Genomic DNA, 25555 nt, shown 5'->3' with positions numbered 1-25555 from the left:
ACAATTAGTCACAAATACAGTCCTCGAGTTTTTTGCCCATACACATGAGTATTGTCTAAAACATGTCTTCTTTGTAGCAGCTAGGCCCTGCCACCACTGTGCTTGGCTGAGTTCACAAATCTGTTGTAACCTGTAGCTTCCCTGTCACTTCTCTGGCTCTCCTCTCCTGCTAAGCTTTGTTTCCTGTTGAACAATATGGAATAAAGTTGTTAATCTAAACATATTAAGACTCATGGCTACAATCCAACAGCAAGTTTTGTTCCCACAAATTTTGCTGATCTGAATATTAACTTAATATCCACAATTTTACTACAATTACAACGTTAACTATGTTGCACTGCTCAGCTACATTAGGGTTACTGGGTTCATCAGCAATTCAAGAAATCAAGTCACACACAAAAAGGTGCTCACTTACCTGGGAATAATTAAAACCTTCTGCCACTGCCATAGCTACTGCTGCTACTGGAACCACCATAGCCACCTGAGAACAAAATTTTTCTTTTAAGGTTTGGAAGTGCCACTAGTAATGTTTTTGTATTTAAGATAATGAATAATGTTCAAAAGCTTAAATTCAAGAATTTGACTATTTTAAAATGGCCCCAGTAGAACTGACAATGGAGGTGTAAAGAGTCCACATTATTTTTCCAATTTAATTGCAAATTATCCCCTTTTGAAGGTTTTTAATTGTCAGCTTTTTTAATATTTCAATTTTAGAGATGGGGGGTCTTGCTTTATTGCCCAGGCTGGACTTGATTCCTGGGCTCAAGGAATCCTCCTGCATTAGACTCCCAAGTAGCTGGGACTGCAGGTGCCTATACTAAATTCCCAGCTTTTTATTGCTCACACATATACCATCCCAAAGAGCTAATCCACTGCTTTCCAGTAGTAGCTATAGATACACTCAGTCCCCTGACATTATCCAATATTACGCTGACACTATACCTTGGTTTCGTGGTTTGGCAAAGTATTGGCCTCCACCACCATAGGGGCCAGAGCTTCTGCCTCCAAAATTTCCTCCCTTCATGGGTCCAAAATTTGAAGACTGATTGTTGTAATTGCCAAAATCATTGTAGCTTCCACCACCTCCAAAATTGCTTCCTAGGAATGGAAAGAGGGCCTTTGTCTGTTACTTGAGGAAGATGATAGGTCCCAATTCTATTTAGTATTTTCAACAAAAGAAGGTTGTATTATCTGTCTTCCTCCCCAACTCTGGTGGCTCCAAATATTTGTATTTCATTCTCTGGGGAAGGCATGCAGTGCAATGATCCAACTTGCCATGACATTAAGAGTTTTTCATGGTGGCATTTACAAGCATACTCTCCTGTCTTAAGGCCTTTATGGATTCAGGGCCACTGCAAACGTAAGTTCCTTGGATGTATCAACTAAATGGCTACGGTCCCAAAGGAGTTAATATACTAAATCCTGCCATGATGCTAATCTAACTCAAAACACACCACTATCCACTTATCCATCTACTTATTTGGGAGTGAGGCGGCCCCAGCTTAAAGCTAGGAGGAGGTAGCATAGCAAACCTATTTTTAATATACCATGCAGTGTACCACACAACGCTTTAAGAGCTTCAAACCCCAATATGGGCACAAACTCTAAGAGGCTAATCTAGCTATCACACCAAGTACTTGGATCACTGGATACCTACCACTACCACCGCCAAAGCCGCCTCCGCCTCCTCCGTTGTTATAGCTGTCATAGCTGCCACTCCCGCCATAGCCACTGCCCTGGTTTCCATAACCCTGTCCACCACTTCCATAGCCTCTGCTTCCACCAGAGTAACCAGGGCCGCCTCCTCCATAACCACCTATAAGAATACAATTCTTCTCAATAAGACAAAAGTATTTAACAATAAAAATTTGTTCAATGGCTAAAGGCCTGCTCACAGCATGCGTGTTATGGGCCAAGTCGAACTTGTCATGCACTAGAGTTTTAGTCTCTACTAGCCTACTCTAAAGATAGAAGTTGACAGGTATTTTCACCTATGTACTCCTTCAAAGAACTTACCATCATTACCAAATCCATTGTACCCATCCCCACTGCCACCATATCCACCACCACCACGGCTGCCACCAAAGCCACCTGGAAAGAAACAAAGTTTTAGATTAGAAGTATATATGTACTGCCATTTAAGTTATGTATGGGAAACAACCCCTGTAAATAAAAAGATTTGCATATTAAAGATCTTAACTTCTGGTTAGAAAGAACTACATTTAGATAAAAATGTAACTTTGAAACCGTAGGCCAGGAACACGTCTTATTGCAAGATACAAAAAGGACAAGTCATACAGAGAAATCAAATTAAAAGCTTCGTATTAATTTTTAGTAAACCTTAGCTAACCACACATACCTCGACCACTGAAGTTTCCTCCACGGCCAAAGTTGTCATTCCCACCAAAACCACCTCCACGACCGCCACCAAAGTTTCCAGAACCACTTCGACCTTAAGAGAGAAGTTTAAGTGGTAAACCATACATACTGGAATAACTTCGAGTTATCTTTAAGGTTTAATTAAACAATAAACACACCTCTTTGGCTGGATGAAGCACTAGCCATCTCTTGCTTTGACAGGGCTTTCCTTACTTCACAGTTGTGGCCATTCACAGTATGGTATTTCTGAACTAAAAAAATTTTCAAGATAAAAAGAACATGATCTCAAGGTTGAGAATGCCACAAGGATTTTGGAACCCTTAGTAAATGCCAGTGATTTGATACTTACTGACAATCTTATCCACAGAATCATGGTCATCAAAGGTTACAAAAGCAAAGCCCCTCTTCTTGCCACTGCCTCTGTCAGTCATGATTTCAATCACTTCGATTTTCCCATACTGTTCAAAATAGTCTCTTAGGTGATGTTCTTCAGTATCTTCTTTAATGCCACCAACAAAGATCTTTTTCACAGTTAAGTGGGCACCTGGTCTTTGAGAATCCTAACAGGAGGAAAACCATTTATGCTACTTACATTAGCAAAAAACCTCCAATCAAAAATTTTTAAATTTAGAATACTCCCCATGTCTGAGTATACTAGCAGCACATCTCCAAATGAGTACTGGAAGAGGAGTTAGGAAAAATAAAAAACCACTCACTTCTCTGGAGACAGCTCTCTTTGGTTCCACAACTCTTCCATCCACCTTGTGTGGCCGTGCATTCATTGCTGCATCCACCTCCTCCACAGTGGCATATGTGACAAACCCAAAGCCCCTGGAGCGCTTGGTGTTTGGATCTCTCATTACCTGAGAAAAGGGTTCATTTAGTATATATCCTGACCCCAGAAATTACTGACACTAACTTTTTGAATAAGACGAAACTTGATACCAGTCCTTCATACAAAGCCCTACAGTTTCCCATTACCCTAGATTTAAGAGGCAGCTTTTTAAATCAGAAAACAAGTTCCTTTGGCATTTTATTTCTAACTATAATCCCGCTAAACTTTATTAGCATTCAGACAGAAACCGCACAAAGGTAAGCCAAGGGAATTGACTAATTCTATTGCCTTTTGTCCCTTCCAAGCCTTACCACACAGTCCGTGAGCGTTCCCCATTGCTCAAAATGGCTCCTCAGACTCTCATCGGTCGTTTCAAAGCTCAACCCTCCGATGAATAGCTTCCGCAGCTGTTCGGGTTCTTTAGGAGACTAAAGTAGGGGAAAAAGCATTAAACGGGGCTTTAATACTAAACAGTTTCTATTAAGGAGAAGCAAAACTAGACGCTGGCGTACGCAGCACTTATTGTTCGTTCGGGTCGCAATAAGACACGTGCTTCCCCCCATTAGGGGAGGTAGTACGCTGGGGGCGGCTGGGAGTGCTGGAAAGCTGCACACGCATGCGTCCCTACTCTCTCTCTGACGCACGCGCAACAAAAGGCCTGGCCGGGAGGGGTGCATCGCCAAAAAGGGATTAATAACTCTTTAAATAACTCGCTCACCGAGACAAGGTAAAAAATACACCGTATGTGCCTCAGAATTTTGCAACGAGTAACGAGCCAGGCGTGATAACCAGTGGTTGGCGGACGGCGGCCTCATGGCGACGAAGAGGACAAAATGGCGACTTGAACTTTGGGAGGGGTAGGCCTGGCAGCGACCTAAGAACCGTCGAATGGGCTGGTGCAAGCAACGAAACCAAGCCGCATCCTACCGAACTGAGTATGGGGCAAGGAAGAAATTCACAGTGGAAAGGGCTTGTGACTCACCTCTGACTTAGACATGACGGCAGTGGGAAGAGAGACTTTAACGATGCTTCCTCGGCAGCGTCCACAGGCAGAAAGGAGTAAGCTAACGAACGTATCTGCCAGCCTACCTTCGGCCTCTCTTTTTTATCCCGCCTCCTAGGCTTCGGCATTGGTAGACTCCGCCCATACCTAACTCTGATTGGATAGTTGAAATCACTTACCTCTACTATTGGCCTGTAGTACCACACTGCTGTGTAACGTCATCCGTTTGGGCCGTCTACGTAGTCACCACCCCTTGAAGTCTATTGGTTCCCGAATAATTTTATCCTTAACCAGTCTGATTGGCTAGCCAAATAATCATTCATATTTGAATCTATCTAGGGTGTTTAAACGTCTTCTTAATACTCCACACCGAAATGTTACATTTAACTCGCTTGACAAAGAATTATTAATACCATACATTAAAAAGTAGATAGCCTGTGACAATTTTTTTTGCAACAACCGCCTGTTGAGCGCATGTGTAATAAAATGGAGACTTTACGCAGGCGCATTAAGAAGTTCCGCCTGCCTCTTGGAAACACGTGAAATGGCGGGCGGGAGAGGGCGGTGAACCTACGGCGCCTGCGTCGTGGCGGGAGTTGTGCTCTGCTTTGCGCATGTGTAATGGGCGGAGAAAGGGTCTGGGCCCAGGATTGGTTGCGCAGGCGCAGGGAAGGATCCGTTTTGGCGGGCGGTTGGCGTTGCGCAGAAGGCGGCGGCAGAGGTGGCTTGTGGTGCCGTCTCACCATAGAGGAATAGGGCAGAAGGTAGCGTGAGTGATCATTCTCGATCCCGGGTAAGTGGCACACAGTCTTATCTACCCATATGAGGGCTTGAACTGACTCCAACTGGGCCCGTTATTGTGTGAAATGAATGGACTGCGGGGTGGGGGAAAGTGAAGGGGCAGCGGTGGGTCGGGCCAACCAATAGTAGAACAGGGGGCGGGATGTCTTATCCCTGTAGGTACTTTGGAGCTGTGCGGCCGACGAATGTGACTGGCGAGTGTATAGGCCAATTGTGTCTGCCTTGAGCTGCCGACTGATCGGCCCTTGGGCCATCGGAATGTGGGAGGCGGGTTTTCCCCTCCTGAGCAGCGTCTCACTGAGCCAGTGAGCACCGAGCGCGCGGTAGGTTGGGCTTCTCCAAGAGGCAGCGGTTTGACTCCAATGGGGAATGCGGGGGTCGGGCGGTTAAATGGATGGACCAAATCTGGAGCCAGTAGGCGGACATGCGGACAGCCTAAGGAAGGCGCTCGGACACGTAGTCCAATCGGCTCTACAAACCAGGGAAGTCTTAGACTTGGGGTTGTGAGGAAGGGGATTCGATGCCCGTGATGGCGTGGGAGGGTGGATATTTTATCCACAATGACTTCTAACGAAGCCTTTAGGCCTTCATCCCGTACACCTTGTTAGGGAAAGTGTACATTTGTTCCTGTATGCCTCGAATTGGGCATTTTTTCCCCACTTCGGTACGTCCCACAGTCCACCAGTTTAGATTTTCGGGAACGGAGGAGGTTTTTTGACTTTGAAAACTCGTTTCTTTAGGACGGCCGACTTAAAATGTTAGAACGAATAGAATAAGTCTATGTAGTGTCGTGGAAAGGCGTCCGAGAAAAATCTCCCTCATAATAATGCATACTCCCACGGACAGATAGGTATATTTATAGGTCCGTAGAAAAAGTTTTGGAAATGTACACATCAACATGTGTTAGTTATAGGGACACAGTGGGATCGAGGCAAGTTGGTTCTCTATTGTTTAAATCTTTGCCGAGATAATAAATTGATATTAAAATTAAATAAAAATGAACTCCGTTGTTTTTGTGTTTCCGGTCATAATCACATACTTCTCACCACCTTTTTTCTCTTTTTCATTATTCATGTTCCCAATGCTTTTATTTTAGTTTTTACCAGGAAATTTACCACGCATATGTATCTTTACACCATTAAAGATTTCCTAAGCCCCTCGGCTGTTCGTTTGAGGATGTCTGACTTTGGCTAAAAAGGAAGCTGCTTAAAGAGAGTGATATTTAGGGTTTTGAGGAAAGAAGACTCATACATAGATCACCTGGATTATTTTTTGCCTTTTGATTTGATTTCTTTCATAGTGTAATTTACATGCAGTCTGCCTGATGTTGGCAGTGCCCACTCTACCTATTCCAAGACATTTGGAAAAGATACAAATTTTCATTACATATTGGCTGTATCAGAGTCTTACTGCTTTATTGTTCACAGATTTATTTAGGGTCAAGGGAAAATATTTAAATACTGTAAGAAAATCAACTATATATGAAGTACACTTAGAATTAGAGACTTTTCTTTTTTTTTCTTTTTTTGAGACAGAGTCTCACTTTGTTGCCCTGGCTAGAGTGAGTGCCATGGTGTCAGCCTAGCTCACAGCAACCTCAGACTCCTGGGCTCAAGCAATCCTACTGCCTCAGCCTCCCAAGTAGCTGGGACTACAGGCATGCGCCAAAGACTTTTCTGACTTTATATCAAATACAAATGATTTTAGTGAAGCTTATAATGAAGAGAGATTGCCATGTTCTCTGGCACTTGCAAAAGGACACACCTATATTTTATACTTGGTTATAAACCTGTTTGTAGATATGCTAATAATGCAGTTGCTGAGCTTCTAAGAGCTAAAGGGATGTGAGTTAAGGGTATCTGTCTTGGATTTATTTAGGTTTGAAAGGAATACAATCTTGATCTACAGCAGAGTTTCTCAACCTCAGCACTATTGATATTTTGAGCCACATAATTCTTCATTGAGAGGGTGGGTGGGTATCCTGTGCATCTGTGCACTGTAAAATGTTTGGCAGCATCCCTGGCCTTGACCCACTAGATGCCAGTAGCATCTCACTTCTCCCCATACCCCCATTTATGACAATCAAGACAGACATTGCAAAAAGGGAGGGAGGGGTATTGAAATCTCCCTTGGTTGAAAACCCTTAATCTAAAATGCTTGAGCTTGCTGGACTCAGTAACATGAGGCTGTAGTCCCAGCTACTCGGGAGGCTGAGGCAGGAGGATTGCTTAAGCCTGGGAGTTCTAGGCTGTAGTGTATGATGATGGCATTAGGTAAAGGTGGGAGAAGATGGGTGGTAAATGGATCACTAAATCCTAATGTTTATCTCTTCAGATATAGAATGGATCATTACTCCACTGGATAAAAGGAAATTTTCATTAAGGTTTTTTACCATTTCTTGCAATTTAAACATACAATTGGTTGCATCTTGTGTTTGTTTTGTTTCCTAAAATAATGGCAATTATGTTTTTGAAGAAAGTAGACTTTGCCCCAGATGCTTCTTACATTTTTCACTTGATTTAAGCCTCTTTCCATTCCTGAGATTCTTTTGAATCAGTGTCTCAAACTTTTTTGACTTTGACCCTCAGTAAGAAATATATTAACATTTTACACTGACCCTGTACATCCATTGAAACAAGTTTCACTAAACAAATGTGCAAAACTCTCTGATACTGTCTCATCTACAGTATGCTATTTCAGTTTCTTAAAAAGGTCATTTGCACTGAACTGATTTCACAGCTGTTTAAAGACCTGTAGTTTTGGGTGAGGGTGAGGCGGGTAGAATAACACTGATCTGAAGAATAGGTAACCAAGCAATCATGCTACCTTAGATTACTCTTAGTGGATTCCTCCCATCTCCAGCCTCATCTGCTTGTACAGATGGTCCCCAACTTATGATGACTCCATTTAGTATTTTTCAACCTTAGAATGGTACAAAAGGAATACACATTCAGTAGAAACTGTACTTTGGGTACCCATACAACCATTCTGTTCTTGACTTTCAATATAGTATTCAATAAATTACATGAGATATTCAACAGTTTATTAATAGGCTTTGTGTTAGATGATTTTGCCCAACTGTAGGCTAATTTAAGTGTTGTGAACATGTTTAAGGTAGTCTAGGCTAAGGTATGATGTTCAGTAGGTTAGGTGTATTAAATGCACTTTCTTTTTTGTTGTTGTTAAGAGTCCCACTCTGTCGCCTGGGCTAAACTCACAGCAACCTCAAACTCCTGGGCTAAAGAGATTGTCCTGCTTCAGCCTCCCAAGTAGCTGAGACTACAGGCATGCACCACCACACCCAGCTAATTTTTCTATTTTTAGTAGAGACAGGGTCTCACTCTTGCTCAGACTGGTCTCAAACTCCTGACCTCGTGTGATCCTCCCGCCTCAGTCTCCCAGAGTGCTAGCATTACAGGCATGAGCCACCACACCTGGCTTAAATGCACTTTAAAAACAGTATTTTCGGCCAGGCGCGGTGGCTCATGCCTGTAATCCTAGCTCTCTGGGAGGCCAAGGCGGGCGGATTGTTTGAGCTCAGGAGTTCCAAACCAGCCTGAGCAAGAGTGAGACCCTGTTTCTGTCAAGAAAAAATTAGCCAGGCATGGTGGTGCATGCCTGTAGTCCCAGCTACTCGGGAGGCTGAGGCAGGAGGATTGCTTGAGCCCAGGAGTTTGAGGTTGCTGTGAGCTAGGCTGACACCATGGCACTCTAGCCAGGGCAACACAGTGAGACTCTGTCTCAAAAAAAAAAAAACAGTATTTTCAATTTATGATGGGCTTAGCAGGACATAACTCCGTCTTAAGTCAAGAGCATCTGCGTAAACAGATTAATTGGTGACCTTTTCTTCCTGTTTTTACTGATGCATTTTACTTTGAAAAATTATAGGACCTGAACTGAGACTTCCTACTTTACTGTGGTATGCAAGGAAAAATTGCTTGGTTTACTGTGAAGTCTCTTACAATATGGTGGTAGGTGTGATGAACATTTCTCTCTGGTGGAGAAATTTTAGTGTGTAATTTTTCGTTGAAATTCTGAGATTATCACATTGAAGGTCCTAACTTTAGAAATATTTTTTGACTTTAGAGAACCTGGTTTGGTTAAATTATACCCATCTATTACTAATACAAAATGTTGAGCCCCGGTCATGAAAGTTAAAGCACTTGTGCTTGGTGCTTGAAGACTTACTGTTGCAACCAGATCAGATCTAAAAGGGTTGTTCTCTAAAAGGGAAAATAGCATATCTTCACTGATCTGTGTGAAAACTAAGTAGAAAGCTTCTATCTGGGTACTAGGTGATCAGGATAATAATTGGGGAAAGAAAAAGAAAGAGCATACATCTGAAATAACTGGATTTTTTTTTTTTCTTTTGAGACAGAGTCTCACTCTGCTGCCAGTGTTAGAGTGAGTGCCTTGACGTCAGCCTAGCTCACAGCAACCTCAAACTCCTGGGCTCAAGCAATCCTTCTACCTCAGCCTCCCGAGTAGCTGGGACTGCAAGCATGCACCACCATGCCCAGCTAATTTTTTCTATATGTTTTTTTAGTTGTCCAGCTAATTTCTTTCTATTTTTAGTAGAGACGGGGTCTTGCTCTTGCTCAGGCTGGTCTCGAACTCCAGAGCTCAAACGATCCACCCTCCTCGGCTTCCCAGAGTGTTAGGATTTACAGGTGTGAGCCACCATGCCCGGCCATAACTGGATTTTTTTATGGCTAGGAAAGTTTTGGAAATTCTCAGAGCCCTTGCCAATACTAGAGAAAAGAGAAAAAGGTTTGGTATCCAGGGTACAAAGATTTCTGAGGCAGACTAATGAGTCTTTTTTGCTTTTATTGAGATATTTATGTAACCACTTAGCATGATTTCCATATCTTATTGGAATAGCCCATTTAATAATTCCCCATAGTAAAGCATTTCTAGCCTTTATTTTGTCATTTTACCTGGTTTATTTTTATTTCCATTCACCTTACATGAAATTGAGCCTAAAGCTCTGTTATGGATATTGATTTTTAAAGTAATAAGCTATAGTACAGGTTACAACTAGCTTGACTCAGTATAGCTATTTACATATCGTTATTCATGGGCTTGGACTCTGGGTAATCATCATCTTTGTCTCCTGATATAAACTTTGATTTTACTTCCATAGTTACAGAGGATGACTTTAACTGATCATTGTACTGACAGGAAGGAGTCCGGGTCATCCTGAGAGGAGTTGGCTTGTACAGAGTCCAAGTTGCAGATTTGTTGGATTTCTGCAAGCCACTCGAAGCCACATATTTATTTCTGATGACAACTTTACACTTGTGCTGGAAGAACACCCACAGTGACAACTGCTGCCTATGTTTAGTCTGTCCAGGAGCTCTACCAGCTAGCATGTTTGCAGAAAAACCTACACTGTTCTTGTTAGCAGCTATGTAAATATTAGACCTTTCTGAGTTTGTCTTCTCAGGTCTGCCAGTTTATTTTTGGGCAAATCGTATCCTGTGGTTGTTGCCTCACTTTACCCTTTGAAGTGAGGGACTAAACATTTTAGGCATTCTTTGGGTCACTTGAAGCACAATTCTTTTTGGATCAATAAATGGTTTTACATATGTCTAGTTTATGATTTTGTATTTTTATCTTCGAGACAGAATCTTGCTCTGTTGCCTAGGCTAGAGTGCCATGGTGTTGGCCTCGCTCACAGCAACCTCAAACTCCTGGGCTCAAGCGATCCTCCTGCCTCAGCCTCCGGAATAGGTGGGACTACAGGAACACGCCACCATGCCTGGCTAATTTTTTCTATTTTTAGTAGAGACAGGGTCTCACTCTTGCTCACGCTGGTCTCCAACTCCTGACCTCAGGCAGTCTTCCTGCCTCAGTCTCCCAGAGTGTTAGGATTACAGGTGTGAGCCACCGCTCCCGGCCAAGTTTATGATTTTTAAATTTTTATTTCCCCTGTGTATTAGTTTCTTGTGGCTGCTATAATAAATTACCACAGGCTTGGCTTAAAACAGAGGAATGTATTTGTTTAACAATTCTGGAGGCCAGAAGTCTGCAATCAAGGTGTTGAGCCCCTTCTGGAGGCTCTAGAGGGGAGTATGTTCCTTGATGATGGTCAGCATTCCTAGGCTTATAGCTCATCTTTCTCTGCTGTGATTTCCTGTTGTCTTCAACTTTGTGTATTTGTCTCAAAGGTTCATCTGCTTCTCTCATAAGGATACATGTGATTGCATTTAAGACTCACTTGGATGAACCAGGATAAATTCCTCCTTTCGTATCTTTTAATCACTTCTCTTGCTATATAAGGTAATATTGACAGGTTCAAGGATTAGGATATGAATCTCTTTTTGGGGGCCACCATTCAGACCATTACACCTTGATTCCCTAATCCCTTCCCAAATAAGTTTGACCTGATTCAAAAAAGAAAAGGTCGTTTTGAAAAATGAAAGAGAGGCAAATGAAAAATAAAAGGCTCAGTAACCTGTATTCTCAACCTACTCCTGCCATTCATTAACTAGTGATATAACCTTGGGTGGGCCATTTGCCCTCTTTGGTCCTTAGTTTCTTCATCTTACACGGAATGAGTTGGATAAGTGATAGTTCACAGCCTTCTTGACCTCAGACTTCTGTGATATGGCTCCTAAGTCATCTTGGAGTTTGTTTTTTAAGTGAATAATTTCACATGCAAATTAAACATTCCAAATTCTAACATTTTGGGACAGTATAGTTCTGTGGTGTTCTCACCTAGGGCTTGAGGAACAGAAGACTGAGTTGTTGGTTAATTGTTAACTCCTTGGGATATTAACATAGGGTAACAAAACTGCTTGTTAACTATGCTTAAACCTTTTTGAAGAAAAGATTTTCTACAAAGAGTATAATGGGCTAACTGGGCCATTTTTACTCTCCTATTGAGGCTGTGGACTATGTAGTCTGGATTTCCTTTCCAATAATAGTATTCATCGAAATTAAACACTGACAGATTTTTCTACCTTAAACTAGGTCATGGATAGAGTAAAAATTTTCACATGTCTGAATCTTAATCTTCAGATTTACGGAGTGTCTCTTCCATTGTGCTTCATTGCTAGGAAGGACACTAGAGGCATGAGCTTGAGATAGCGTACTTGAAAGGACTATTTCGAGATCAAGTTTTATAACACACTCATTATTTATTTCTTCCATGGAGAGGAGAAACCAAATTGAATTCAAGTATTTCTCTGATTGTAATCTGTGTTTCTTAGAATAAAGCAAGTTTGTATCTGAGCCAGCAGGCATAATTATATCGGAAAAAAATGCCCTGTGCTAAAGAGGTCAACTAACAGGCTGGGAAATCTTAAGTTTGGTTTCTGAGGCAAATCCTTGAACTCCTTGTGCCTTGTTCCTCATCCCTAAATCAGTACAACTCACCTCACAGAGAGTTGTGAAGGGTAATATACTGCTAATTTGTTCAGTATTTCACAATAATAAATTATGTGTAAAGATCTGATAAAACATAGGCAAACCTCATTTATATGAGTAGTTGGAAACAAGCGTAGATAAAACTTACAGATAATAAAGAAAATTCATTAAAATTTTTTTACTTCCTCTATTACCAAACATTTTACCGTTTGTTTCCTATATAAATATAGGAAAAATTATTTTCCAAAGTATTTTCTTGTTCTTTTTTCATAATAGACTTAGGAGATAAGTAAGGCAAATAACTAACACCAGGTTATGTAATAAAGGAATCAATTCATCAAGAGGACAGAACAGTCCTAAATGTTTATACAGCTAATAATAAAGCTTCAGAATACCCAAAGGAAAAAAGAGAGAAATGAAATAATAGACATCTGCAATTGTATTTGGGAATTTCAATACCTTTCATTAATTGATAAGTAGACAGAGAATCAGTAAGGAAATAGAAAACTTGAACAGCATTATCAAATAACCTGATATAACTGACAGACACTTGTAGAATACTACACATAGCAACAGCAGAAGACACATGCTTTTCAAGTGCACGTGTAACATCTACCCAGCCAGACCATCTTCTGGGTCATAAAGCAAGTCTCAGATTCAAAAGGATTCAATCATATAAGTCTGTATTTTCTGGCCTTAGTGCAATTAAATTAAAAATCAGTAACAGAAAGACATCTGGAAAAATACACAAATATTTGGAAACTACACAACACACCTCTAAGTAACCCACAGAGATCAAAGAGGAAATTACAAAGGAAATTAGGAAATATTTTGAACTGAATGAAAATGAGAAGATTACATATCAGAAAACTTGGGGGACTTGGGGTACCATGCCTGTAATCCCAGGTACTGGGAGGATTGCTTAAGGCCAGGAGTTAGAGAACAGCCGGGTAACATAACAGGACATTTATCTCTTAAAAAAAAAGAAATTAGCCAAGCACAGTGGCACAGGGATAGTCCCAGCCACTTGGGGCTGAGGTGGGAGGATCACTTGAGCCCAGGAGTTTGAGGCTGCATAAGCTATGGTCATGCCACTGCACTCCAGCCTGGGTGACAGAGCGAGACCCCACCTCTAAAAAAAAAAAAAAAAAAAGCTTTGGGATGCAGTTCAGGAAGTTCTTAGAGGGAAATTTGTAGCTTTATGCACTTCACGTACAAAAGCAGGTCAAAGTCAATGACTTAGGTTTCCACCTAAGAACCTAGAAATAGATGAGCACATGAAATCCAAAAGTAAGCAGAAGAAAGAAAATAGTAAAGATAAAAGCAGTAATTACACCACAACACAATCAACCTCCATGAAAAAGAAAGCAGTAATTAATGGAATATAAAACAATAGAGAAAATCAGTGAAACTGAAAGTTGATTCTTTGAGATCAATAAAATTGATAGGGGGAAAAGACAGATTACCAATATTAGGAAACGGGATATCACTACTGATCCTATAGACATTAAAGTAATAAGGGAATATTATGAAAAACTATGCCAGTACATTCAATGTCTTAGATGAAATTGATCACTTTCTTGAAAGACACTGCCAAAGCTTGCTGAAGAAATACAGAAACTCACTAGCCCTGTTATCTATTAAGGAAAAGGGATTTGTAGTTATTATCAAAACTATACCACGAAGAAAACTCCAGGTTCAGATGGCTTCACTGGAGAATTTTATGAAAAACTTCCAGGAATAAATAATATCAATTCCCCACAAACTTCCAGAAAATAGAAGTGGGAACACTTATCAAAGAATTAGTTTTTTGTTTTTTTTTTTTGAGACAAGAGTCTCACTCTTTTGCCTGGGCTAGAGTGAGTGCCATGGCGTCATCCTAGCTCACAGCAACCTCAAACTCCTGGGCTCAAGCAATCCTTCTGCCTCAGCCTCCCGAGTAGCTGGGACTACAGGCATGCGCCACCATGCCCGGCTAATTTTTTTCTATGTATTTTTAGTTGTCCTTTTAGTAGAGACGGGGTCTCGCTCTTGCTCAGGCTGGTTTGGAGCTCCTGAGCTCAAACAATCCGCCTGCCTCGGCCTCCCAGAGTGCTAGGATTACAGGCGTGAGCCACTGCGCCCAGCCCATTAGTTATTTTTAACTTCACCCACTATCAGATATTTAACTTATTTTTACTTTATATTTTTCTCTTGTTTTTCCTGCAGACAGACGTATAAGTAGGGCAAATAGCTAACACCCTTAAGGTTCAGTGAACTGTCCAGTTTGATCTTTTAGTGATCTAGTTGGGATAGAACCCACACCTACTTATTTCTAGTCCTGATCTTTCCACTGTTAACAAGTTGGCTTTTTAGTAGCTTTTCTTGTAACAACCTTTGGAGAAGGTGCTAACCAGTACTGACTTACAGACAAACTTTTAAAATCCTCAGCACTTAAATTAAAACCTGGAATAGACTGTGTCCATGCAATGTTTGACACTTATTAGACCATCAATAAATATCTTGTAACCAACCAAATAATTTATAACAAGGATCAGAATTACTATATTATCCCTTAGCATAAGGTTTGAATTGGGAATGTAGTTGGAAACTGGACAAGAAGAATCAGAAAAATCTTACTTGGCTTAAGTAACAGGTCAAAACAGTCAGTTGAAGAACTGGGTGGCCCGATATTGGCCATCGCTTTAGCCATTTTTCTGATGGTGCCCTTTCTTTGCATTTAGCTATCAATATATCTGAAGTGTAGAGTACACTTTTATGATATTGTGGCATAGTAACTCACACTTAAATGTCAATAGGGACACTTGCAAAGACCTGCAAGGTTCAATAACTTCTGGTATGGGTTTGTTTCTCCTGTCATCACCCATTATGTATTTTTTTACAGCTTTTAAATTGCCACAGAGAGAAATTGGTCAGGATCATAAAAGATGGCCCAGGAGCTGCCAAGGATACCCTTGTATGGGATGAGAAAAGTTCAATACTGGCTTGATTTTATGTATCTAAATTGTAGGCTATGACTTCAATAAAATTCATGTTGCAAATACACCAAGGTGATGGCAAAGCACAAAATTATGCCATATGTTGAAGGAATGCTCTGTTTTATTCCCCGTAGTTTTATAGTCTGAGATATTTCTTATTCCAATTATATAAAAATTTATTTTTTGTCAGCATGTATTAATCAGATTTTAGTATATTGATTTAAATTCTAATATCTTCTTAACAATTAGAGATATTTTAGCAGTTTTAGTTTATGGTTATGCAAATTAATTTTTATATCTCTTGAATGTCTGCTCTAAACTGAGACTATGAGAACCTAAATTGTCTGACTTAGTACAGGTTCTTCCTTAAAATAGGTGATTTGTGGCCAGACACAGTGATTAACGCCTGTAATCCCAGCACTTCGGGAAGTGGAGGATCTCTTGAGCCCAGGGGTTCAAGACCAGCCTTGTCTCTACAAAAAATTTTAAAAATTAGCCAGACATGTTGGTGTGTGCCTATAGTCCCGGCTACTTGAGAGGCTGAGGCAGGAGGATTGCTTGAGCCCAGGAGTTTGAGGTTGCCATGAGCTATGATAATGCCACTGCACTATAGCCTGGGCAACAGAGCCAGACAGTCTCAAAAAAAAAAAAAAAAATAGTAATTTGTTGAAATAACCTGAAGGGGACTTTGTAACCCTTAAGCTGCTGATATCTAAAATCTGTGCAAGCTATAGCTGTTTGAAAAATGCTTTATGACCACAATTTTATTTGGGGATGAGCATTTCAGTTCTCTTTTAACCCTTCCATATTTTGTGAGCATGATCTGCCAAAGTGGTATATATAAATCTAAGATTCATGATAATCTATTTAAACGTTGCTGTTACCCATTTTTCTTAAGATTTATTTATGATGAAATTGCCAGGTTCTTTGTGAAAGGTGACAAGGTCTACAAGTTCATGCTTCATCACATTTAATTAAGAGAGGAGTAGGTGTGAGATTAACACCCACCTAAGAGTGTGATGCCTTGAGATGAGTTCAGTACATTCCAAGGATAGAGTTGTTGGAAAGCACCATCTGGAAGATATTTTCCCATAGTGGTGCCAAGTTCTACTTTCTCATAAATCTTGGAACAATTAGATATTTAACCTCTTGCCCAGTGGTAAGTTTAGGTGTGCTCTAACTAAATTTAAAGAAAACTGACACTTGAGAGGAGAAATCCAGTAAATTTTAATAAAAGGGGGAAAAAATTCCATGTAAAATTATGAGATATCAAGAATTTGTGTTCTTGCGAGATGTGCCAGTGTACCAGACTGATAACTTCAAGCATTTCTGAGAATTAAGTCTTGTAATCCACATTTATTTATAATAAAATGGTGGTCAGAGCTTGGAAGATGTACAGCCACGTGGAATTTATAGGGCAGCCTTTATCTCCACTTACGTGTTTTATCAAAAAGAACAAAAGGTCCTTTACTCCCTTGCTTACTGTAGCAGGAGACTTGGATAATCAACAAACATACTTTGCCCCAGAATAGTTCTGTAGCTGATTGAAGAAGCAGTGCCTTGGTCTGATTTTTAAAGGATCGTGAACTGGAGCTGTGCTAGCCAATAGGAGAGCATTTCTTCTCTCCACACTCCCCTCTATTAATAAAGTTTGTGTTGTCTATATGTGGCTTGTTAATGACAGGAGTGTTAACGACTACAGTTAATCTTTCTCCTCAACTCTTTCCCAATCCAGTCTCTTAAATAGACATTTAAAAAGCTTTTAACTCCTCTTGAATTGGGTGCTCATGGGCTTTTGGTGGAGGTGGAGTGATAGTTATCAGCCCATTTAACAAAACCTGAGACAGCCAGGACAGCTGTAATGTGCATCTCTATGCTGTGTTTTTGTTAAAATGCCACATGGCCAATACTTTGGAAATCATAAATCCACTGCAAGAAAACATCTTTATAGAGGGTATTTTAGTTTTATGCTGTTTGTGTTACATCCCTAAGACCATCAGTACTTTAAGATCCATAAAGAGCAAAGAACATAGAGCAGATTAAAATGGTTCTGTAAATTTAGTTTGTTTTCATCTGTTTTATTTGCTGCAATAGGCTATATAGAGGACGCCTTGAAGACAGTGCTATAGCTGACAATTTAATCTTCACCTAAGCCACTGTCTTTCCCCAAGGGGCCTCAAGGGAGAAGTAGGAATTTGCAAGCCTGGGCCAACTGAAACCTCTCATCAATGGCATATTTAATTAATCCATGTGATTGGGAGCTTTTCATACGCTCTCTCTTTTTCCTGCTCTTCAAACCTGGCTTACTTTCTGGAGGATTTTGCCTACTTAGTGGGCTTATAGAATTTATATTGAAACTCTAAAATGAAGAGAGAAGAGTTCATTGATTATGCATCTTGACATTTGATCTAATTACTACCTCCAAATAATTTGGTGGTTAGTTCAATGAGGCAGCTTACCAATTGGCTTTTATTCTTTTTAAACAATAAAAAGAAAGCTTAGAAAATATCTAGAATTATGTCATATGTGCTTTTGCTTATCAGTGTTGATGAAAATAAATTGTGCTACACCAAGATCGAAGAAAAGCCACCAGGACAGCTGGCACTGAAAAATAGTGACTGGAGGGACTAGAGCAGAACGTGAACTGGACAGAGCAGACAGATACCAGGGAGCCTGTGTAGGTGGTTCCAGGATCAACTGGTTAATGCCAAGAGCTAACCGCGATATCTGTTGTTCTGGGTCACCTCAGGTTTCTTATGATGCCCTCTCTGTAATTTCTGGGGACTGACAATTTTTAAACATTTTCTTTCACCGGCATGATGTATGGAATCCCTCCCCCCCTCCAACACACACATACACTCTTCTTTCTGCTTCACCTCCTCACCTCTTCCCCCATCTTTTTTGGAAGATTCATCTGTTAAAAGAGTCCCCTGTCAGCAGCTTGGAATGTGAGTTCTGACTGCGCTTGACTGCAAAGTTCTTTGATGTTTTTCCAAGGCTGACTTCTCACCAGATCCCTGCTTCGAGTGTTTTTTTCCCCAGCATTCAGAGCGTATAAGGTGAATTTGCCTTGCATTGTTGATACGAAAGGCTGTTGGGGCCTGCTCTTTTCTCGTGACCTTATGGTGTTTTTTTTTTTGAGACAGAGTCTCACTCTGTCACCTGGGCTAAAGTGCTGTGGCATCAGCCTAGCTCACAGCAACCTCAAACTCCTGGGCTCAAGCGATTCTCTTACCTCAGCCTCCCAAGTAGCTGGGACTACAAGCGTGCACCACCACACCTGGCTAATTTTTACTATTTTTAGTAGAGACGGGTCTCACTCTTGCTTAGGCTGGTCTCGAACTCCTGAGCTCAAGTGATCCTCCTGCCTCAGCTTCCCAGAGTGCTAGGATTACAGGTGTGAGCTACCTCACCCAGCCTTGCTTCAAATTCTTGATGTTGGGTTTATCTCACTGACTTCAGCCTTCTAAAACATGACCTTATGGTCTTTTGTTGCTATAATCTACCAATAGTTGTTCATACCTTTAACAGAGTTCCTGTCTATATTCAGGAGAGAGCTGAGAGCTATTATGCCTGAAAGACTCTCTAGAAACTTGAGAAGCTGCTTACCCCTTCCCGTGGAGATTTCCACAAGGATAAGGTTGAGCTCAGAAGCTCATCCTCTCTTCCTCTGTCATGGTATCAGTATTCTACCTTAATCACTCCATCATCCTGCCAGCCATGTCTCATTTCTCATACTGGAACACTCCCCCCTCCCAAGCTCAGCATGAACCACCAGTCTTGATGCTTTATCTGGTCCAGGCTCTAGCTCTTAAATTGTCCGTCTGGCTTTGTGTTTCATTTGACCCTAATACACTGGGTCGCACTGTCTAAAAGAGAATTATGTCTCCTCCGATGTCTGAGTGCATTTCTCATTTCTTGCTGCTGCTCCTGAGCAGATCTGTAACTTCAAGGTTAAGATAAGACACATTCCATCAGAACTATGTCGTCATCCTTGCCAGCTTCTGATCTGTGACTGTCTACGAGATTTACAAGACAATTGCATGCCGTTCTTTAAAGAATATTATGGTTGGACTCTGACTCCTGGCATCAGGCCCAATTTGATTTGTCAGCTGTTACAAAACCCATTTCCCAAATAGAAAGGGACCTCAGCCCGTGTGCCCTTTAGGCAGTTCTTAAGGGTGGGAAGGAGGGAATTGATCTGAATTTTTATTTCCCAATGTTTTAGGGGGAAGGGAGGAACCAGAATATTTTTGTCCCTTTCCTCGTTGAATTCACATTTTTTTTCCTGAAAGATTTCACCAAAATGTTAGTGTTGCTGTCACTCTTTCCTGTCTGTTATCCTTTCACAAAATTACTATTAGTCTTTTCATTCTACCATCTTCAACGTTTTCCTGAGTTTTTTTTTTTTTTTTGAGACAGAGTCTCGCTTTGTTGCCTGGGCTAGAATGAGTGCCGTGGCGTCAGCCTAGCTCACAGCAACCTCAAACTCCTGGGCCCAAGCAATCCTTCTGCCTCAGCCTCCCGAGTAGCTGGGACTACAGGCATGTGCCACCATGCCCGGCAAATTTTTTCTATATATAGATATATTTTTTTAGTTGTCCAGATCATTTCTTTCTATTTTTTAGTAGAGACGGAGTCTCGCTCTTGCTCAGGCTGGTCTTGAACTCCTGACCTTGAGCGATCCACCCGCCTCGGCCTCCAAGAGTGCTAGGATTACAGGCGTGAGCCACCTCACCCAGCCGTTTTCCTGAGTTTTAAGGAGTAAGAATAAGTATTTTATCCTTGAGAGAGAACATACCTACCCTGTTCCTTCAAGGTTTATTAGTTTTCTCGTTAACAAAGACACTATTCCTCCCTTTTTTGCCATTTACTAACATGTTAAGCTGCAGGAGTTACTGCATGTGATAGGGTTTACTGGCTTAGAAATTTGGAAGGTCACATACTTCTTTCTGCTTGTTGTATTCAGCCTTGACATATTTTTACAGAAGTTTCTCTTTGGGGGACTTAAGAGCTCTTTAGTTTCAACATAAACTTACTCTTCCCCTAGGAGGTAGGCAGTGGGGATTTATTTGGCCCATTTTAATGATGCCAGGGTTATTTCTAAAATTTATTTACTCGAGATCACACATGGCAAGTTAATCATAGAATCAGAACCCTGTTTTAATTTATTTGGTATTGTTTTCATATCCCTTAATTAAGAAAAGTTTGAAAAAAGATAAGAGTTTAAAAAAGGCAGTTTTTACTCAGGGTTCCTGACGGGTCCATTTAAAATTGAGGAAATCCCCTGTAATTAAAAGATTTCTCCTTTGCTTTCATAGCCTATGGTTTCTTCTGTTTGACAGTCACAATAGTCGCCATTCTCTGCTTTTTCTTCTTTGGAGTTCCTTGCTTTTGATTGTCCCTTTTCTTTACTGTCCTATGGCAGCAACCTCTGGCTCTAATGTCCCCATATTTGTAAAGCAGAATAGCGTTTTGACGCTCTGTAAAAATGTTCTTTAGAGCCAGGAGAAAGGAAAATTTGTAGAATTTCAAGTCTATCAGTGTCTTTTTTCTTTATCCCAGTTTTTTTCTCAAGTATTGGGGATTACTGATGTAGGGAGTTGTGTATTAACAATGTATTAGGCGATGAATAATTATTAAGAGATCTGTTTCATAACATTACAAGAGCAACTGAGAAGTGGTTTTAATTTAACAACCATTAGGTTGTGGCCGAACTGCTCTCCTCTCCTTTTTAAAAACTTCTTAGTGACTAAACATTTTTTCCACCTATAATTTTCAGTTGAAAGGTTTTTTTGCTAGTGCTTCAAGTCTCTGGATTCTATTTCTGTATCTAGTAATCCTCCCGAAGAAAGAAAGTTGTATAGTATCTTTAAAATACTTCCCCTCCCCCCTTTCCTGTTATTTTTCCCCTGAAGCAATTTTAATTAACCATTCAGTGACAGATGGTAGAAAAGGCCTTGTCCAAAGTGCTTCTAGTGGGCTGGATTTGGGGTTGTGTGGTTTGTGCCAATCCTGTTGTAGAAGGACCTGGCCTTTCCCCTCCCCCTCCAGTTGAGCTGTAATCTTGTTAGATGATCTTAAAATGCTATTGATTAATTCACAGTGCTCTTAGAGGAATAAATATAAATTTTGGATTTAAAACCCAAGAACTAATTCCCTTGAGCTCCAAATGCCTTAGCCTTGAGGCCAAGGGAGGTACCTTTCAACTTCTCCACCCAGTCTTCACTGAAAAGGAAAGTTAAGCCTTTTAACTTTTCCATTTGCCTCTCCCCCTTAGTGTAGTACTGCTGCCAGTTGCCATGGCAACGGACTGGGACAGCTGCGCACTGGCGCCCAGGCAGCTGGGTGGGGGCAGGGGAGCTGCCAGCCCGCCAAGCCCCAGACCTGGGAGGGGAGGCCCCTTCTGTTAGCCCAGAGGGAAAGAAAGAACTGGGGCGATCCGGTAGGTACAGGAGGGAACCCCTATTCATCTTCTACCTTTGGGGCTTCTCTTCTGCATGAAAGGTATAAAGGGAGATTTTCCTTTTCCCTCCCTCAAACTGAAGAACACATGTAAATCCTTGTTTTTCCTGGTGAGGCAGGGGAGGCCATAGCCACAATGCTTAACTGCATGCATCTAATATGGGGCTGGTTTTAACCCCAGTGCTCTGACCTAAACTGCTCAGCTCCCGGAAATTCCAAGGTGAGTGGGAGTGGGGGTGGGGTACTCTCCCTGGAACATGACATTTCCTGTCTCTGAGGTTGGAGGCTGTTTTTATTTTAAATAAACCAAATCAGATATATTTTCTTGAAGCTTAGGGCTCTTCTGAATTCCTGGAAAGATTATTTAAAACCACCCTATCTACATTCTCCCACTACTCTTCCAAATAAAGTATTTTAATGAAAACTTAGTTTTATTATAGGGCAGTAATGGGTACAGCTCGTTTTTTAGGTAGACAGACTTACTGCGTAAGTTCTGGAGATACGGCTTCCAACTATATATTTTTGTAATAATTTTTTTTTTAAGTTTTGCTGATTTGAAGTGAGTTGATAAATGTAACTTTTTATACTACTTGAACATAATTTTGAAATTAATAGTGGCCCTCCTTATTTCCAGCAGTGGTTTTCTGGTCAGGATAGAAATATTGTATATTTAGAGAGTGCTGGAAAACACCTTTAAAGATTACAGCAAAATAAAAATGGAGTTCCAGCTAAGAAAACAATTCCTGCTACTCTGTAATCCAGACTGTAGGCACCATTTAACATGGTTAAGGAAGAATTCTTAAAAATGATGATGGTAACAACGTGGGAATTTAAAAAACTGGATTCTCTGTTGAGTACCCCCTGGTGTGCATATTTCTGTGCTTAACTCAATTTCCATTTGTGTTGCCTTGCTTCAGCTTTCCTTGGGCCTATGAATGGTTCTTCTGTGTTTTGAGAAGGCTTCATGTTGATGCTGAGTCTGGGGCCAGACTTCTTTTTCCTCCTCCTCTTCCTTTGGCCCAGAGTCAACATTAGTTAAGAGGAGAGGTACCTCCTTAACTATTTGTGTTAGTTGTACCTTGGGAATTACTGAACAATCCAGTGATTAATTTTGAATTTTAGGACTAAAAATTTTTTTCTCTTCCCTGCCTCCTTCCCATCCCCAAATTAACTTGCTAAAAAGGAGGCTTAATGTGTTTGAGATGTCATGCTTACTTTTGTTAGCTGATGGATGCTCTGAAGGGACAAGCTCAATTTGTTGAAGGGAAATGTACCGAGTCACTGAAAATGTGAAAGATGCCTGAGCAGGACTTTTTGTGCTGCTAAGAGACTAGTGAAGATACTCAGAGTAGAGAGAAGTTATATTTTGGTGGCTTTGCTTTTCTTTTCTTTTCCTTTTTTTTTTTAGACAGAGTCTTGCTCTGTCGCCCTGGGCTAGAGTACCGTAGCATGATCATAGATAGCTCACCACAACCTTGAACTCCAGGGCTCAAGCGATCCTCCTGTCTCAGCCTCCCAAGCAGCTGGGACTACAGGTGTGTGCCACCACACCTGGCTAATTTTTTTCGGTAAAGATGGGGTTTCGCTTTTGCTCAGGCTAGTGTGGAACTCCTGACCTCAAGCAATTCTCCTACCTGGGCCTCCCAGAGTGCTACGATTACAGGTGTGAACCACCATGCCCAGCCTTGGTGGCTTTTCTTTTTTCATTTTTATAAAGAACCGCATTCGTCTTGGAGGGAAAGGTTTTAATATTATCATGGTTCATTTAACTGAAAGTTTTCCACATTTTACATTTCTGTTTGAGTTCCTGGCTTGTCAACAGTTGCAAAAGTAGCCAGGAATAACATACCACACTACTTGTATTTTGGAATCTGGAATTAGGGGAATTAGATAATTATGTCATCTAATAATTTTAGCCAAAGAGAGAATTGTAGTTGAGGAAGTGAGGATTCACCCATTTTTAAATTAAATTCTTCGGACTCATCTGTACCATGACTCAAGACCCAAAAGAAGGGCACATGGCAACTTTGTGTTGTACCCCCTTCATCCCATCAAGAAGAAGTAGAGTTTTTAACTCTTCACCTGGATTCTAACCAATTTGTCCTTTCCCTTCGGCAGGAACCCGGTGGCCTTAGTCCTTCAGGTGGAACTGTGTGCGACATGGGAAAGAAAACCAAGCGGACAGCCGACAGTTCTTCTTCAGAGGATGAGGAGGAGTATGTTGTGGAGAAGGTGTTAGACAGGCGCGTAGTTAAGGGGCAAGTGGAGTATCTACTGAAGTGGAAAGGCTTTTCTGAGTAAGTGCCTTTTTTCAGACTTTAGAACCCTGCAGAGGTAGACACCTTCTGTTTACTTCCTTGAGAACCACCACCAACTTTGTCTTTTTCTTCCCCTTTGTCTTTTTCTTTCCCCTCCTGCACGCCTTTCCTAAGAGTAAGAAGATGCAGCACTAAACTAAACAAATTCTTCCCCTCCTGGAGCTGGTGTTCTAATGATACTGCTTTTGAGAGGCAATATAATGAATTGGTTAGGAGCACAGACTCGGGAGCCAGATTGCCTGGGTCTAGATTCTTGCTCCACTGCTTGTGGTACAAGCTAAATGACTTTGGCTAATTTCTTTAATCTTTTTTTCTCCCCAGTAAAATAGATAAAAGAAATAGTACTTAATCATAGGGTTGTTGGGTAGATGTACAGAGCCTGACACATAAGCTCAGTGTAAGTGTAAACTGTTATTGTTACTATTTGAATACAACTAAGCTAAAATGTATACATGTAAGCAAAAAAAAAAAAAAAGGAAGATGATCCCATACATAGCCCATAGTTCTCCAAAATTGGATCTCAGAATTATCCCAGGACAAAGCACCCATCTTAATGAGAGACTTAAATCTGAGGCCACATTTCTTTTCCAACATTTTATTTTTAAGATTTCAAACATAGATCTGAGGTGAAAAAATTTAGAGTGAACACTCAGATACATACCACCTAGTTTCTATAATTAACATTTTAATATTATCTATCCCTTTAATGAGCTTTAAGAATGATAATGAAGTGTTGACTAGAATCTGTGTTAGGCAGTAACTGGCTTTATGCTGAAATGTTAAAGTAGATTATTCTTTCATTTTGAATAAATAGGATAAGGCACATATTGAAGGATAGATGAGGTAGTTTGCAGGTGAAATATGTGAGGCTGTGTAATCTTCAGGCATTCTGCCTCAATTTCTGATGAATTTTCTTCCCAGGATGCCTGATAATGAAGAATGGATTTCTCAGAACCCCAGTAACTGATAGGAACTGGTAAAGTCTCCTTAGAGCAGTGCTGTCCAATAGAAATATAATATTATATTAAATTTTCTAGCGGCCATATTAAAGTGGAATTGATTTTAATAACATATTTTATTTAACCCAGTATATTAAAAATATTATTTCACAGCTGAGCATGGTGCCATGCTCCTGTAGTCCCTAGGATTTTGAGGCTGCAGTGATCTGTGATTGTACCACTGCACTCCAGCATGGGCAACAGGGCGAGACCTTATCTCTAAAAATATATATATCTTCAGGTCAATAACAAAACTTATTAATGAGATTTTTTTTTGGGCTAATAAGACTTCAAAATCAAAATCTGGGATATATTTTACATTTATGGCACATTTCAGTTCAGACTAGCCACATTTCATGTGCTTAATAGCCACATGTGGCTAGTGGTTACCATATTGGACGGTGGCG

General features: G+C 40.7%; 2 protein-coding genes across 4 annotated transcripts in view; one reads left to right on the top strand and one right to left on the bottom strand.

Annotated features, from left to right (window-relative positions):
- Position 1: 1 nt before the first annotated feature.
- On the bottom strand, positions 2 to 4315 carry HNRNPA1 (heterogeneous nuclear ribonucleoprotein A1). 2 transcript variants are annotated; one of them, XM_012652432.1, is made up of 11 exons: positions 4197 to 4315; positions 3526 to 3642; positions 3096 to 3242; positions 2729 to 2939; positions 2538 to 2630; positions 2360 to 2452; positions 2017 to 2091; positions 1658 to 1816; positions 943 to 1098; positions 416 to 481; positions 2 to 183 (listed from the first exon to the last, which is right to left on the bottom strand). In XM_012652432.1, the coding sequence occupies exons 1-10, from the start codon at positions 4209 to 4211 to the stop codon at positions 426 to 428; spliced, it is 1122 nt and encodes a 373-aa protein (XP_012507886.1). In that variant the 5' UTR covers positions 4212 to 4315; the 3' UTR covers positions 2 to 183; positions 416 to 425. The 2 variants fall into 2 exon arrangements, with proteins under 2 accessions (XP_012507886.1, XP_012507878.1); XM_012652424.1 differs by lacking the exon at positions 1658 to 1816.
- A 560-nt stretch (positions 4316 to 4875) lies between these two features.
- The window catches only part of CBX5 (chromobox homolog 5), a 30812-nt gene continuing 10132 nt past the window's right edge, over positions 4876 to 25555 (top strand). Inside the window, exons 1-2 of one of the 2 annotated variants that reach the window (XM_012652407.1) lie at positions 4876 to 5010; positions 23951 to 24129. In XM_012652407.1, coding sequence (XP_012507861.1) covers positions 23993 to 24129 — 137 coding nt within the window. In that variant the 5' untranslated portion in view covers positions 4876 to 5010; positions 23951 to 23992. Of the gene's footprint in view, positions 5011 to 21967; positions 22053 to 23950; positions 24130 to 25555 lie in introns of those variants that run through there. The other variant, XM_012652414.1, reaches the window with a different exon arrangement.

Source organism: Propithecus coquereli, unplaced genomic scaffold (genome assembly GCF_000956105.1).
Source record: "Propithecus coquereli isolate 6110/MARCELLA unplaced genomic scaffold, Pcoq_1.0 Scaffold111, whole genome shotgun sequence".
Classification (NCBI taxonomy): domain Eukaryota; kingdom Metazoa; phylum Chordata; class Mammalia; order Primates; family Indriidae; genus Propithecus; species Propithecus coquereli.
Note: the sequence above shows the minus strand (reverse complement) of the source record. Positions and strands in the feature narration are given on the sequence as shown.

Bases quoted from the DNA above. Each gene is read 5' to 3' on its own strand.
- HNRNPA1 (XM_012652432.1), bottom strand. The intron at 2,453-2,537 runs GTGTGTTTATTG...TTCTCTCTTAAG, and splicing joins TGCTTCATCCAGCCAAAGAG to GTCGAAGTGGTTCTGGAAAC. The intron at 1,099-1,657 runs GTAGGTATCCAG...TTCCATTCCTAG, and splicing joins CGGCTTTGGCGGTGGTAGTG to GAAGCAATTTTGGAGGTGGT.